Consider the following 15141-nt stretch of genomic DNA (forward strand, 5'->3'; position numbering starts at 1 on the left):
TGTGGCTTAAGGGTTTTTAACCCCTTCAGCCCTGTGGGAGAGAGAGGGCCTATTAACCCTATCGTGCCAGGAAAACTGCTTTGTTTTCCTGGCACTATAGGATCCCTTCAAGGGAGGATCACTAAAGAAAATGCTTATGGAGCGAATAGTCAAGGAAAAATAAAACCCCCAAAACCAGTAAACTATGTAAAACTGTATATAACGAGGGGATGATTGCATAGCGCTCATGAACAAGGAGCAGTTATGTCCTGCTCATAACAATGGATCTCTGTGGTGGTAGAAGTAGCATGTCCACAAACAATTTGTAGGAAATAGCCTTTATTATAACTTTTTAAAAACAGGACAGCTGCTGGGAATAATTCACTATATCAAGTGTCTTTTATATTTAAAAAGGTATAGAGCACTTTAAATTTATATATATTTTTTTTAAAGCTTTAGACTTTTTGTTTTCAAGAAGTGTGCAGGGAGGCTGTGTGAATCTCAGCCAAGGGAGGTGCGACGAGGGCTGCACAAACAAAGTGATTTAATGCCTAAATGGAAGAGAATTGAGCAGGGAAATCTATATATCTAAACTGCTTCATCAAGCTACAGTTGTTTTGGTGATTAGCGTGTCCCTCTGAATGTTCACGCACAGCACTTTCAAAATGGCGAGTGTGTCCATTTCCATGGCTTATGTTAAAAACTTCAGGGAAAGCAGGAGCAGTACAAGGACCATGAAAGCAAATTAACTTTATTAACAGTAAAACATTTTAGATATAAATAACAAGATATCCAGCACTTTGTCAAGCAGTTTCCGTTGGTCACACCAATATCTGAATATTGCAAAGATAAGCGTGTTAGTCTGTCCAGCAGGAAGTAACGTGGAGTAGTGCACTTGGTAAGAGCAATTGTTCCTTACTGAAAGTCCATCGTGCCATGAATGTCCTCACTTAGGGGTTTGAATAGACAAAACCATCTCTCTCTGTACTTTACTCAACTCCTAAAATACAAACAACATTGAATAGAGATTAATAAGACCCTTTTATTGTTTAAGAAACCCTTAGAACACTTAATTCAGGAAAACTGTAGCAACACACAAAAAACCTTTCTATTCAGGAACTCTGTATTTTCCAGCAGACTGTAATTCATTCCTTCCTATTTGATCACTGACTGAGATATACAGCCTTGCTCTATTAGGAATGCCTGCTTTGTGTTTCCAGCCATTTAAGATACAACTTTCATTTAAATTGAGAACTATATTTTCTGTGTTTCTGCAGCTCTGAAAGGGCGACAGTTTACTACAGTAGTAAGACGCAGAAAAGAAAAGCAGTTGTAGTACAAACAATGTATTCCAGAGTTAAAACCAAACCACCCCCCCAATATAGTAAAATCTTACTTTTATTCCAGTCTGCTGCTGGCTCTGCCCCTGATCTGCCTTCTTTGCCGACATCATCAGAAGTGGTGATAAAAACCCAATCACATGATATCCTATAGAAAAGCATTGGATTGGCTGAGCTTGTCAAGGAGGCAGATCAGGGGCAGAGCCGACACAAGTCAAACACAGCCCTGGCCAATCAGCATCTCATCATAAAAATGCATTGAATCATTGAATCTCTAGGAGGAAAGTTCAGTGTCTGCATGCAGGGGGTGCAGACACTGAATGTCAGTCACACTGTGCAGCACTAGCCCAGGAAGCTCCTCTAGTAGCCATCTGAGGAGTGGCCAGTAAAGTTATCACTAGGCTGTAATGTAAACACTGCATTTTCTCTGAAAAGACCGTGATTACGGCAAAAAGCCTGAAGGGAATGATTCTACTCACCAGAAAGAATTCAATAAGCTGTAATTTGTTGTTCTTTTTGGTGTGTTCTGGTGACTGTAGTGTCCTTTTAACGCTCTTACTCTTTAAAGGGCATCAAATTTTCACTTCTTGCTTTCTAAACAATTACATTAGAGTAAACTTTATATATTTTTAAATGATGTATCTACTGTTCTCTGACCAACTGCTGCTCAATCTTACTTTCCTGCTGCTGTGATTGCAATTTGACACTACAGCAGCAGCAAGTTAGGATGAGCAGCAATTGGTCAGATAATTGCCTGGTCTAATATTGTACTTTTAACTGCAATGGTCCTGCCTCTAACCTCACCTGCCAAGCCTGCTGCCTCCTCTCGATCTCCTTCTGCATCTGTTCTATCCTCTTTCTCCCCGCAAGCACAGATTGAGACAACTTGGCATTCTCCTCGATCTGTTCCTTTAAAATCTTCCGCAGGTATTCTCTCTGCTGCAGGAGGTATGGCACCAGGTGGCTGCGTAGATCCTCCTCTGGCACCCCGCTAGGTCGCCTGTGAAATACACAGAAAATTCAGGACTCCTTACACCGAAAGGGCAAGTCATGTCTTACCACTTGCTTTAAAGCATCACTCCTATCTGCTCAATATTGTAATTAAATGTCCATACCACACCACTTCCTCTTTCCAATGACAACTTAGCGAATAGTTCAGTCTTCTGTATAAATTGCCCATTTCCCTCCCCAAGGAAAGTCACTAATTTCTGTGTATTTAAATGTAATCTATAGGGTATGTTTTGATCGGTGAGATAGTCAGTTCTTTAAGCTTTATGGATTTCAAACTGGACCAAACTTGGAAAACTCATTTTTCCTTTCACTGTATGTTCTGCAAACTATATAAATAAATTATAACAACATTCTAACGGTTTCCTTCTGTCAGATCAAGTCAGTCGTAGCTTCATCATTAAATTACAACTACCAGTTTTATATATTTAATAGCAGTTTAGTCTTCTAGCTCAAATATTCAGTTTTTGGTGTCCAGGGCTGCAGGGAAAGTCAAATTTTACCTGCCTGAACCTGTACCTTGTTCCTAGCTCCTGGTGCTTCATCTGGCAGGAGCCAACGTCTGTGCTGCACTCTTGTGCATGCGCAACAGTACAACACTTAAGTCTATGGAGGATCCCATGAGACCTTCCACTGGCAGAGCTTTTTTCCCCTCAGCCATTGGCTGTGGGCTTGACAGCAGTAGCTCTGCTTTTTTTTGGTTAAGTATAGAAAAAAAATGTATAAGAGAAAGTATTCCATATTTTGACTGGGTTGTACATTCAGTTTAATTCCAACTTTTTTTTTTTTTTTAAGCATTTCATTCTATCTTTATGTAATGCTCTTTTTTGGAGGGGGGTTTAAGGGTTTCTCTCCCCCCCCCCCCTTTGGCATCACCATATGAAGAACACAGTATTATTATTATTATTATTGTAACAGTGTTCATCTAAATAAAAATATTTTTAAAAAAATGTAATTCTTTTCGGACAGCCAGTAAAGCAATTAATTACACATGGCTTGATTGCCACATACAGGGAGTGCAGAATTATTAAGCAAGTTGTATTTTTGAGGATTAATTTTATTATTGAACAACAACCATGTTCTCAATGAACCCAAAAAACTCATTAATATCAAAGCTGAATATTTTTGGAAGTAGTTTTTAGTTTGTTTTTAGTTTTAGCTATTTTAGGGGGATATCTGTGTGTGCAGGTGACTATTACTGTGCATAATTATTAGGCAACTTAACAAAAAACAAATATATACCCATTTCAATTATTTATTTTTACCAGTGAAACCAATATAACATCTCAACATTCACAAATATACATTTCTGACATTCAAAAACAAAACAAAAACAAATCAGTGACCAATATAGCCACCTTTCTTTGCAAGGACACTCAAAAGCCTGCCATCCATGGATTCTGTCAGTGTTTTGATCTGTTCACCATCAACATTGCGTGCAGAAGCAACCACAGCCTCCCAGACACTGTTCAGAGAGGTGTACTGTTTTCCCTCCTTGTAAATCTCACATTTGATGATGGACCACAGGTTCTCAATGGGGTTCAGATCAGGTGAACAAGGAGGCCATGTCATTAGATTTTCTTCTTTTATACCCTTTCTTGCCAGCCACGCTGTGGAGTACTTGGACGCGTGTGATGGAGCATTGTCCTGCATGAAAATCATGTTTTTCATGAAGGATGCAGACTTCTTCCTGTACCACTGCTTGAAGAAGGTGTCTTCCAGAAACTGGGAGTTGAGCTTGACTCCATCCTCAACCCGAAAAGGCCCCACAAGCTCATCTTTGATGATACCAGCCCAAACCAGTACTCCACCTCCACCTTGCTGGCGTCTGAGTCGGACTGGAGCTCTCTGCCCTTTACCAATCCAGCCACGGGCCCATCCATCTGGCCCATCAAGACTCACTCTCATTTCATCAGTCCATAAAACCTTAGAAAAATCAGTCTTGAGATATTTCTTGGCCCAGTCTTGACGTTTCAGCTTGTGTGTCTTGTTCAGTGGTGGTCGTCTTTCAGCCTCTTACCTTGGCCATGTCTCTGAGTATTGCACACCTTGTGCTTTTGGGCACTCCAGTGATGTTGCAGCTCTGAAATATGGCCAAACTGGTGGCAAGTGGCATCTTGGCAGCTGCACGCTTGACTTTTCTCAGTTCATGGGCAGTTATTTTGCGCCTTGGTTTTTCCCACACGCTTCTTGCGACCCTGTTGACTATTTTGAATGAAACGCTTGATTGTTCGATGATCACGCTTCAGAAGCTTTGCAATTTTAAGAGTGCTGCATCCCTCTGCAAGATATCTCCCTATTTTTGACTTTTCTGAGCCGTTCAAGTCCTTCTTTTGACCCATTTTGCCAAAGGAAAGGAAGTTGCCTAATAATTATGCACACCTGATATAGGGTGTTGATGTCATTAGACCACACCCCTTCTCATTACAGAGATGCACATCACCTAATATGCTTAATTGGTAGTATAATAGGCTTTCAAGCCTATACAGCTTGGAGTAAGACAACATGCATAAAGAGGATGATGTGGTCAAAATACTCATTTGCCTAATAATTCTGCACTCCCTGTATAGTACCTATTTTACAATTTTGTAACAGTATGAAGAACAAATCTAACATTGATTACAGATTACACAGTTATCTGTGCAAGACATTAGTTCGCTGTAGGCAAAACATTACATTAGGGGGGCGGAGCCAAGCCACGGACCCGAGCAGCCGCATGTCACTAAGGCCCCAAGCCGACGAACGCCCGTATTGCCGCAAAATTGGGTTTCTAACACCCCAAACTACAGGAAAAGTACCCCTAGACTTGACTCACCGGCCATGGGGAAGAAAACCAAAAAGCTGCGATCCGAAAAACCACATATGGGCATGAATATCGGCGACCTGTGGCGCCAGGCCCGGAGTGGAGGGGAGCCCAAGATGGCCGACGGCTCAGATGCAGATACAGACATCTCCGATGATTTTTCCCTGGGAATGACAGAGAGGAGCACAGTGGAGCGGCAGGCCACAAAACCCTCCACCTCTCCACCAGACTCTGCTCCAGTAACGACTACAATTATGAGGGAGCTCCTCGCGGAACTTAGGCAGAACCTCCAGGCCGACATGGCCCAACTGCGACAAGAGGTACGAGGCCTAACGAACCGCATGGGGACCATAGAGAATGAGGCCCGTGAAAATATCCAGCAAACAGCCCAGCTTCAACGGGCTGTGCAGGAACTACAGGCTAGAACTGATCAGAAGCTAGCGGCAGCGGAAGACCAGAGGCGCAGTCTCAACCTTAAAATAAGAGGTATATCGGAGGAAACTTTGGAGACTGAGACACCACACCTGCTGCGGCGACTCCTCGCAGCGCTGCTGCCACCCAAGCAGGCAAAACAGGTTGGCATAGAGGGGATGTTCCGCCTGCCAAAATCGGCAAAAGCACCGAGCCTGGCACCAAGGGACTTACTGGTGAGGTTCCAGAGCAGCAAGGATAGATCAGCGGTCATGGGAGCGATCCGGAACCATTCACCTTACGCCTTTGAAAGAATGCAGCTCTCGTTTTATAGGGACTTCTCGGCATATACCATGACATGGAGAAGGTCACTACAAGCTTTCACATCCCTGCTCAGAGCCAAAGGCATATCATACAGATGGAAATCACAACATATGGAGATCCAACATGGCACCGTAGCATACCCTGTTCGGGACTCACGGGAAGCGAACGACCTGCTGCCTCGCTTGGGACTACCTAAGGATGCTCTGAAACCAGTCCAACCACACACCACGATACCAGCAACCCACGCATGGAACCCGGACACAGTGCGCCCTTTTGTACCCAGGGGGACAAAACCAGATGCCTACGTGAAGGTCACTACCTAAATGGCCGTGGACTATCTGCAGACACCGGTTGATCCACCGGGTGACCACTACCACAGAGGACTATTAAAGTCACTAATTTGCTTTTTTCCTTTGTTTCTTTTATGGTAATGTGTTAATTTATGTTCCTCTCTCGGCTATGCTTTACCTCTATCCCCTCACCCACAGGCTAACACCATAGGCCCAAGGCGCACCCCCAGAGCGCATCCACCCAAAAGGGTATCCCACCACACATGAGACCACCACCGGCCCTCACAAAACCCACGGGAACTTAGCTAAATGTGTCACACATGAGTACACATCTAAAATTAAACCCGTGCCGTCCATCGACAGGTCATAAAGTTCGAATCAGCCACATGTATTAGGAGACCTACCAATGATAAGGCTTAACATTGATCCTTTCCCTCCGCACAGAAACAAAAGGAGCTTATAATAACTATTAACCCCATGCTGCACAGTTTGCTGTGCTAGTAGACAACGCGATAATATTTTCAGCCAATTAGGCAATGTTTAAATGTCTCAAGTAAATACTTCATATACTGGAACCATTGCATGATTCGCGCAACAAGCTAGATGACCCTACCAAGACCCACACAATAGACAAGCGAAACTAGTCTGTACCCAGTAGGGCTACAGACCTTCACATGTTACTAGCCTGTTTTATCTTTTAGAATTACTTGTTTTTACTGTAAAATATGAAAGTGTGCTGACACTCTTACGCCATATATGTTCAACTAATGTGTTATATTTTCTCTTACAAAACTTAAAACTGTGCTGTATACCCATATATCACGTTATGACTGCCTGTGCCTGCTGTTGTGGCTGAACAGGCCTATTGTGATACCATGCACAACAAAAATAAAGAATTAAAAAAAAAAAAAAAAAAAAAATTACATTAGTCTTCCTGTTCTCTAACATGGCTTTTGGTAAGTTGAATAAAACACTGGAAAGTGAGCTCATTATATCCTCCATGTCCTCTAAATTAACTGGGGGGGAATCCACCCGTGCTGATGGAATTACCATCCTACATATAAGAATAAGACTGACCCATGTTTCAAAAAAAATAAATAAAAAAAAAGGGTAGGGCTCTGTGCGGCTGCCTGTCCGCCCTTACTACTTAAGGCTAAATCTCTCTATCTATATACGGATTAAGGGCTATTGGGTGGAGAGGATGAGCCTGGGAGGATTCTGCAAAAAACACCAATTCTGAATTTCAATACAAATGTTTCATTGGGGAGGGGAGGGTGTAAGAGGTAAATCACAATCTTTTACTCATTGTAGATACAAATTTATTAGTTCATAATTATAACCTAGTGTGGGATTTAGATATCATTTATTGGCTGAATGGACTAATTTGAAGTTACCATGTAATTGTAATTCTTCTCCCTCAAACAGACTTCACCAGGACACCCCCGGCCCCTAAAGCTCAAATTGCTGAAGTGCTTTGTGAGTGAAGAGTTTGTCCTCTCTTTATTTTACAAAAAGTGCAGATTAAAGGAAAGGATTGTACAGGAAATGCTGATGCCAATCATTGATTATGGGGATGTAGTATATGCACCTGCACCGCAAATCCACCTTATTACACTCAATACATTGTATAACTCGTTCTGTCGATTTGAGCTACAATGTAATTACAAGACCCACCATTGTGACATGCTAAAAGAACTAAACTGGCTGTCGCTGGAATCCAGACGCAGCCTTCATCTTTCCAGCCGTGTGTTTAAGAGCTTTTCTGGGAACCTCACACCCTACCTGAGCAGAATGCTCTCCTCGGCTGTTCCCACCTCCTATAACCTCCGATCCAGTACCAGCACTTTAGTCTACCTCAATACAAAAAGAAAGCGGCTCGATCCTCCTTCTCCTACAGAGCACCGCAATTATGGAACGACCTCCCGCACACTTTCAAATCTTTCTTTTATTTGGGCCGTGAAGTGTCACTTTAACTCACCACTCGAGATCTGTCCTGCCCCCAGCCTCTGTTTCCAGGTTATCCAAGGAGTCAAGCAGCACCTCCAGATTCCCTTCTTCTTTTAATTCTTCAATTTCATCCTAGAGGAAACAAAGTATGGATTTCTGTTTTGGAAAATGTGACTTAATGTACTTTACAATTCCCCACTGGCCTCAACTGTGCAAACATTAGAGCAATTATAAAAAGGCATAAAATCAGTGTGATACACAAGCACTAGGAATGGATACTTCCCTTTGTTCAGCGCTACGGAATCGGATGGCGCTATATAAATAATAATATTGGTAACGATCTGTAATCACTGGAAAAATGAAACAAGTGAAGGTTTTTGGCAAAAAAGGGACACTATTAAAGGAACACAAACATGTATTCCTGACCCTAGAGTTAAAAACACCATCTAGCCCCACTAAATATAATACAATCTTACTTTTATTCCAGTCTGCTGCTGCTGGCTCTGCACTGATCTGCTTGCTTGGCTGACCTCATCATAAGTGATTCTCTGAGTCAATTACAATGATGTCCCATAGGATTTGCTGAGACTGTAAAGGAGGCAGATCCGGGGCAGAGCCAGCACAGCCCTGGCAAAGCAGCATCTCTTCATAGAGATTAATTGAATCAGTGCATCTCTATGAGGAAAGTTCAGTGTCTCCATGCAGAGGGTGGAGACACAAAATGGCAGTTACACTGTTCAGCACTGCTTTATAAGCTTTTCTTCACCTTGCGGAGCTCAGTCTGCCCTCACTGGATGAAGATGCATTTATATTTTAGCATCAGGATTTTTGGAACAGCGAGTGAAGCAGTGTGAGAACACAGAGGAAAGGGGGAGTATTGTGGGAAATGTATTTAACCACAGGAAATAAAGCCGGCTTATGCTCCTCCTTTGGTCAAAGACGGTCAAGTGTAGGAAAAATACATAAGATAAGGTAGTCCCTACTTTGTCTTATGTTTCAAAGGAAAACGAGATTGAAAAGGAAGAAAATAAGAAGCGATTGTGAGGGGAAAAGAAGAGGAAACAATATGAGAAAGGTAAGATCGGCGTGACAGTGCCGCTTTAAGCCAAGTTATAAAAGACTCTGCAAACATTCTAAAGCGCTCTTTCTTTGCAGCTCCTAACATAAGTGCAATTCATCAGATTTTATACATTTTCTTCATCTCTTTAATGAAATAACTTCTTTAAATCCAATTATCTTTTTGTATAGTTTCACTATGTCTTATTTTACGATTCATTTTATTGTATTTTTTCATTTTGACTCTGTTATTGTATTAGATTTGGTTATTTTATTTTCCTCCATCTCTTATTACCCATAGCTTTTAGTTTTCCTGTGCCCTTTTCGGGATTAATTTTTTCTACATTTGCCTTTTTATATATATTTCTCCTATTAGGAGTTTCCTTGGTTTTTCACGCCCAACAGTTGCGGTCGAGACCTGTTGACCATTTTGGCAAAGTTGCACGCATGTGTGATTCAGCGTCTAAGCCAGGCCTGCACAACCTGCGGCTTCCCAGATGTTTTGAACTACAAGGCTGAACTTGATGGACGCAAGTCTCTTTTCAGCTATGTAACTATGTACAACTCCCATGATCCCCTGGCTGTCAGTCATGATTTCCTGGCTGTTTCATTCAAAAAAACATGGGCGTTGGCTGTTTTATTCAGAGAATCATGGGAATTGTAGTTCAAAACCATCTGTGGGGCCGCAGGTTGTGCAGGCCTGATTTAAACCATTTTGTTGGAGCCAGATTTTTTTTGTTGCCCTGACAGCCTCGAGGTGCTCGTTTTGATTGGCTGAGTGTAAAAACTTGCTTCAGAGTTTAGCTCTGATTAGCTGAACTGGCGCCTGTGAGTTTTGAGCAGTCTATCTAGCAGACGGTCATTCAGCACGTCCTACAATTTATTCTATGGCTGTTTATAGAAGCTTAATTTTAATCTCTTCTTGTCAGAAACGCGTTATTGCTTCTATCAGCATATTAATTTGATATTTCCCCATTTTCTTTTTTTATCCCTCATCAAAAATTAAAGTGCCTAAGACTAAGAATTTAAACATCGCTGGTGCTAAATCTATCGTGCCATCTGCTGGCCAAAGTGAGATTGAATATTTATCTGCTGTAATTTCTAAATGAAATACATCACAATCTGTTCACCCTACAACTGAGGACTTTGTTATAAATCTTTTACGCGGGCTATTTAGTCTGCTATGGATGTCATGAAAATGGGTGCTACTTCCTGAGAGGTGGCTTGCCCCGTGGCCCAGCTTTTGCCCTTGCGCCCTCTCCTAGCTCAGCGCCTTTGTCGCCTCGTACCTGGCTCCTTGTAATGGTACCCACCACGTGGTTCCTAAAAAAGTTGTAGCATCAGGTGGTGTTTCAATCGTGGAAACCTTCGGGCGAACTATTCTCTTGCGCTTACGCCTAGGTCTCGGTGGGCAATCTCCGGACAGCCATTTATAAACCCGGTGGTCCTGATAATGTTGCTGGACCCTTTCGAACTTCTATCTCTTGAACCGTGTCAGTTCATTTTTATATTTCAAGAGCTCTGTCTTTAGTTGTTGCTGCAGCTTTAATCCATCTGTAGAGGCCATTAATACGGCCTGTAAAGTCTCTAAATCCAAAATCTTTTGTTCAATGTCAACAAGGTCTGTTCGGACATCTTTGATAGTGATGAGCATAAGATCAAGTGAGGCCTTATTAAGGACACATGTCCAATCTCTGCATACAGTGGCTTTAACCCTTCCAATGGTTGGAATATTCAACAACCTAAAACCATGGGGAATCATTTTTGCTTTATAATAAATCAGAAAGAAACAAGCCATGTAAATCCAAATCAACACTTTTCTTGTGCAGACCCAGTAATTTGAAATCTACATCCTTAGAAGTGGAATGGTGTGGCCATTCCTAGCTAGTTTGTTCCCATAAAATGTCTGCAGCACCCTCCTGTGTGAATTGGAGGGTCTCAGCATGTTCTGTATAGATTTCAGTTTGTACTAAAAATTAATCCCACAATACAAAAAAAGTTTGCATAATTGGTTTACACGTTTTACACTAGCACTTTTTCATGCACAATTTTACACACCAGCACTTTTCATGAAACCCAGGTTGCTATAGCTGCCTTAAAAGGTACACAATTCTCCAACTTTAAGTGGTTAGCACTATATCACTTATGGGATATTTGTTGAATGGTCCTAATGTATCCAGATTATTCTGTACATATCTGCACTTTCCACAATTGCACTTTTTATAGGATCTATATTTTTTCTCCCCACATTTATTTAGAATCCTGACACTTTACATCATATTGTTAGTTTTAAATTTGTCTATATTCTTACCACCTAAGCACTTTACACTCGCCCAGAGTAAGATATTTTACTGTATGTTTTATTATATACTTAAACTTTATAATAGTCCTCTGGTGTTGGGTTTCTTCGAGCACGGAGTACAGTTGCTGGGGTATCACCACTATTATTTATCAAGTATTTAAAGTGCCTTTTGTGACTGGAAACACAACTAAATTAATATATTGGTTTTCTCTTTTTATTGTCAACAAATCTGGGAGGCAGGTTACCTTAATGGATTTCTGCAACTGAGCTACAAACTGGTCGTAGATGCTCCGGGTTATTTCTGGTTGAAGTTTGTAGATTCGCCGATAGCAACGAGCAAACCTTGAGTAGCTTTTTAAAAAAAATAAACAATTAAAACTAATTTTAACAGCATATACATGCATTTCTGCCATTTTCTCTCGTGATAAATACTTGATAAAACATTCACGATGCGGATATACAATAGGGACACTAACCAGCAAATTCACTACTGCTCATTGTGGTAGTTATGGTGCTTGGAGGAGTCTGTCTTATGTCAAACAGTTTTGAATCAATCTAACAAAAATCAAGGCTTCCTTTGGTACCAAAAGAGGAAATATTTCATAATGCTGTTGATGCCGTGTATAGTGACATTGCTGTAAACACTGTTAACCAATATATCAGTACCGTATGCATTTAAAGGGACACTATAGTCACCAAAACAGACCCCTTCTGTCACTTACCTCTGTCCAGCGCCAATGTCCCTCGCGGCTGGCTCGGGTCTGCATTTGCTCCTCACCTACTGACGCCAGCCGACGTGGGAGACCTAATTTGCATGCCCGGCAATGGCGGCACTCGCATTAGAATTTCCCCATAGGAAAGCATTATACAATACTTTCCTATGGGGTTTTGGATGACGCTGGACAATGCATGGTGTGAGAACACGGTCTGGTAGACAGCCACTAGTGGTGGAGTTAACCCACCAAGCGAATTGTTGCAGCTTCTTAAAAACTGCAAAAACTCGATTTGCAGGGTTAAGAGACCAGGGACACTGCACCCAGGCTACTTCGATGAGCTTAAGTGGCCTGGGTGCCTATAGTGTCCCTTTAAGGCTACTGTAAACTCCAGCAGGGCATTAACAGTGCAAGAGATAAATTCTACACTAAACACACTGTGCAAAAAAGGAAGTTTAAACATTAGATCTCTTCTTACAGGAAGTGGTTAGGCAGGCTGTGTAAGTCATAGTCAAGAGCAGCATTAACAAAGCACTCCTAAATGACAGGGAACTTAGCTGTGAGACTGCATGGACATGATGTAAAATGGATTCATTAAAAGGAACACTATAAACACCCAGACAACGTCACCTCATTGAAGTGGTCTGGGTGCAGTGCGCCTGTCTGTTTAACCCTGCGATATAAAACTCCACCTCTCGTTGCTATCTTCCAGGTACCTAATGGAGTTTTACTGTTGACGTTGGACACCATGACCCTTTGCACAAGGACGTATAACATCTTTTATGTTCCCAATAGGAAAGCATTAAGTCAATGCGAAAGAGGGAAGTATAAAAAAAAAAAATAAAAAAAAGTTTTAAGCACTTAATCATCAGATGGTTGGGGGTACCTAGAAAACGGAGTACAGAAACACTGTAGTGTTAGGTATACAGGTTTACTGTAGTTTCCTTTAAACTAAAGTTGTTTTGGTGCCTAAAGGAACACTTTACATATTTCTAATAAATCACCACTGTTTTCTAGTTGCCTTAATCCCTACACAAAATGATCTGCAACCAAATAGTGTATCCCGCTATCTGCTGGTTTATCAACGTTGGCTCTTTAGAAAGACCGCATGTCCCTGTAACTGCCAAAAGCTGCAGGTCTGATCTTTAACACTGTTAGAGGGCTAGCTCTTCAAGCCACGGGACAGTAACAAGGAATGTCCAATGTTTTGAACCCAGACATTCCATGTGTCATTTTTAGAGTGCTAGTTCTTCAGGACAGGGGGCAGTAATAAGCCACGTCCACTGTTCTGAACCCTGATATTCCCTGTGCCTTGCTTTATTAGAGTGTTAGCTCCTCAGCCCAGGGGATATAATCAGTGTTTGGATTCCTGATATTCCCTGTGCCTTGCTTTATTTGAGTGCTAGCTCTTTAGCCCAGGGGATATAATCAGTGTTTTGATTCCTGATATTCCCTGTGCCTTGCTTTATTAGAGTGTTAGCTCCTCAGCCCAGGGGATATAATCAGTGTTTGGATTCCTGTTATTCCCTGTGCCTTGCTTTATTAGAGTGTTAGCTCCTCAGCCCAGGGGATATAATCAGTGTTTGGATTCCTGATATTCCCTGTGCCTTGCTTTATTTGAGTGTTAGCTCCTCAGCCCAGGGGATATAATCAGTGTTTGGATTCCTGATATTCCCTGTGCCTTGCTTTATTTGAGTGTTAGCTCCTCAGCCCAGGGGATATAATCAGTGTTTTGATTTCTGATATTCCCTGTGCCTTGCTTTATTAGAGTGCTAGCTCTTTAGCCCAGATGATATAATAAGTGTTTTGATTCCTGATATTCCCTGTGCCTTGCTTTATTAGAGTGCTAGCTCCTCAGCCCAGGGGATATAATCAGTGTTTGGATTCCTGATATTCCCTGTGCCTTGCTTTATTAGAGTGCTAGCTCCTCAGCCCAGGGGATATAATCAGTGTTTTGATTCCTGATATTCCCTGTGCCTTGCTTTATTAGAGTGTTAGCTCCTCAGCCCAGGGGATATAATCAGTGTTTGGATTCCTGTTATTCCCTGTGCCTTGCTTTATTGGAGTGTTAGCTCCTCAGCCCAGGGGATATAATCAGTGTTTGGATTCCTGATATTCCCTGTGCCTTGCTTTATTTGAGTGTTAGCTCCTCAGCCCAGGGGATATAATCAGTGTTTGGATTCCTGATATTCCCTGTGCCTTGCTTTATTAGAGTGTTAGCTCCTCAGCCCAGGGGATATAATCAGTGTTTTGATTTCTGATATTCCCTGTGCCTTGCTTTATTAGAGTGCTAGCTCCTCAGTCCAGGGGATATAATCAGTGTTTGGATTCCTGATATTCCCTGTGCCTTGCTTTATTAGAGTGCTAGCTCCTCAGCCCAGGGGATATAATCAGTGTTTGGATTCCTGATATTCCCTGTGCCTTGCTTTATTAGAGTGCTAGCTCATCAGCCCAGGGGATATAATCAGTGTTTGGATTCCTGAAATTCCCTGTGCTTTGCTTTATTAGCGTGCTAGCTCTTTAGCCCAGGGGATATAATCAGTGTTTTGATTCCTGATATTCCCTGTGCCTTGCTTTATTAGAGTGCTAGCTCTTTAGCCCAGGGGATATAATCAGTGTTTGGATTGCTGATATTCCCTGTGCCTTGCTTTATTAGAGTGCTAGCTCATCAGCACAGGTACAGTTAAAACCCCATCAGTTCAGCTATAACTAATTTTAACCAATCAGCTTCCAGTTCCACTCTCACCGCGTCCAATCAGGTCACAGCGGGAAGCACATCCCACCAATCAGATTGCGAAGTGGCGTCCTACCTTCCCGCTTCCACCAGCCCTTCCAGGAACCTGTCCACCAGGGTGTCAAAGATCAGCATACGCTGAGGTGCCCCGGCGGCGGAGGGCCCTGGCTCCTGGGAGCTCCCGGAAGCACCCTCCACCTCGTCATTTCGCTCCTCGACCTCCATCTTGTGAGG

General features: G+C 42.2%; 1 protein-coding gene across 1 annotated transcript; it reads right to left on the minus strand.

Annotated features, from left to right (window-relative positions):
* Positions 1 to 714: 714 nt before the first annotated feature.
* PMF1 (polyamine modulated factor 1) lies at positions 715 to 15141 on the minus strand. Its single transcript, XM_063439040.1, has 5 exons — positions 14984 to 15141; positions 11706 to 11811; positions 8134 to 8234; positions 2124 to 2319; positions 715 to 979 (listed from the first exon to the last, which is right to left on the minus strand). The coding sequence occupies exons 1-5, from the start codon at positions 15130 to 15132 to the stop codon at positions 926 to 928; spliced, it is 606 nt and encodes a 201-aa protein (XP_063295110.1). The 5' UTR covers positions 15133 to 15141; the 3' UTR covers positions 715 to 925.

Source organism: Pelobates fuscus, chromosome 13, assembly GCF_036172605.1.
Source record: "Pelobates fuscus isolate aPelFus1 chromosome 13, aPelFus1.pri, whole genome shotgun sequence".
NCBI classification, from domain to species: domain Eukaryota; kingdom Metazoa; phylum Chordata; class Amphibia; order Anura; family Pelobatidae; genus Pelobates; species Pelobates fuscus.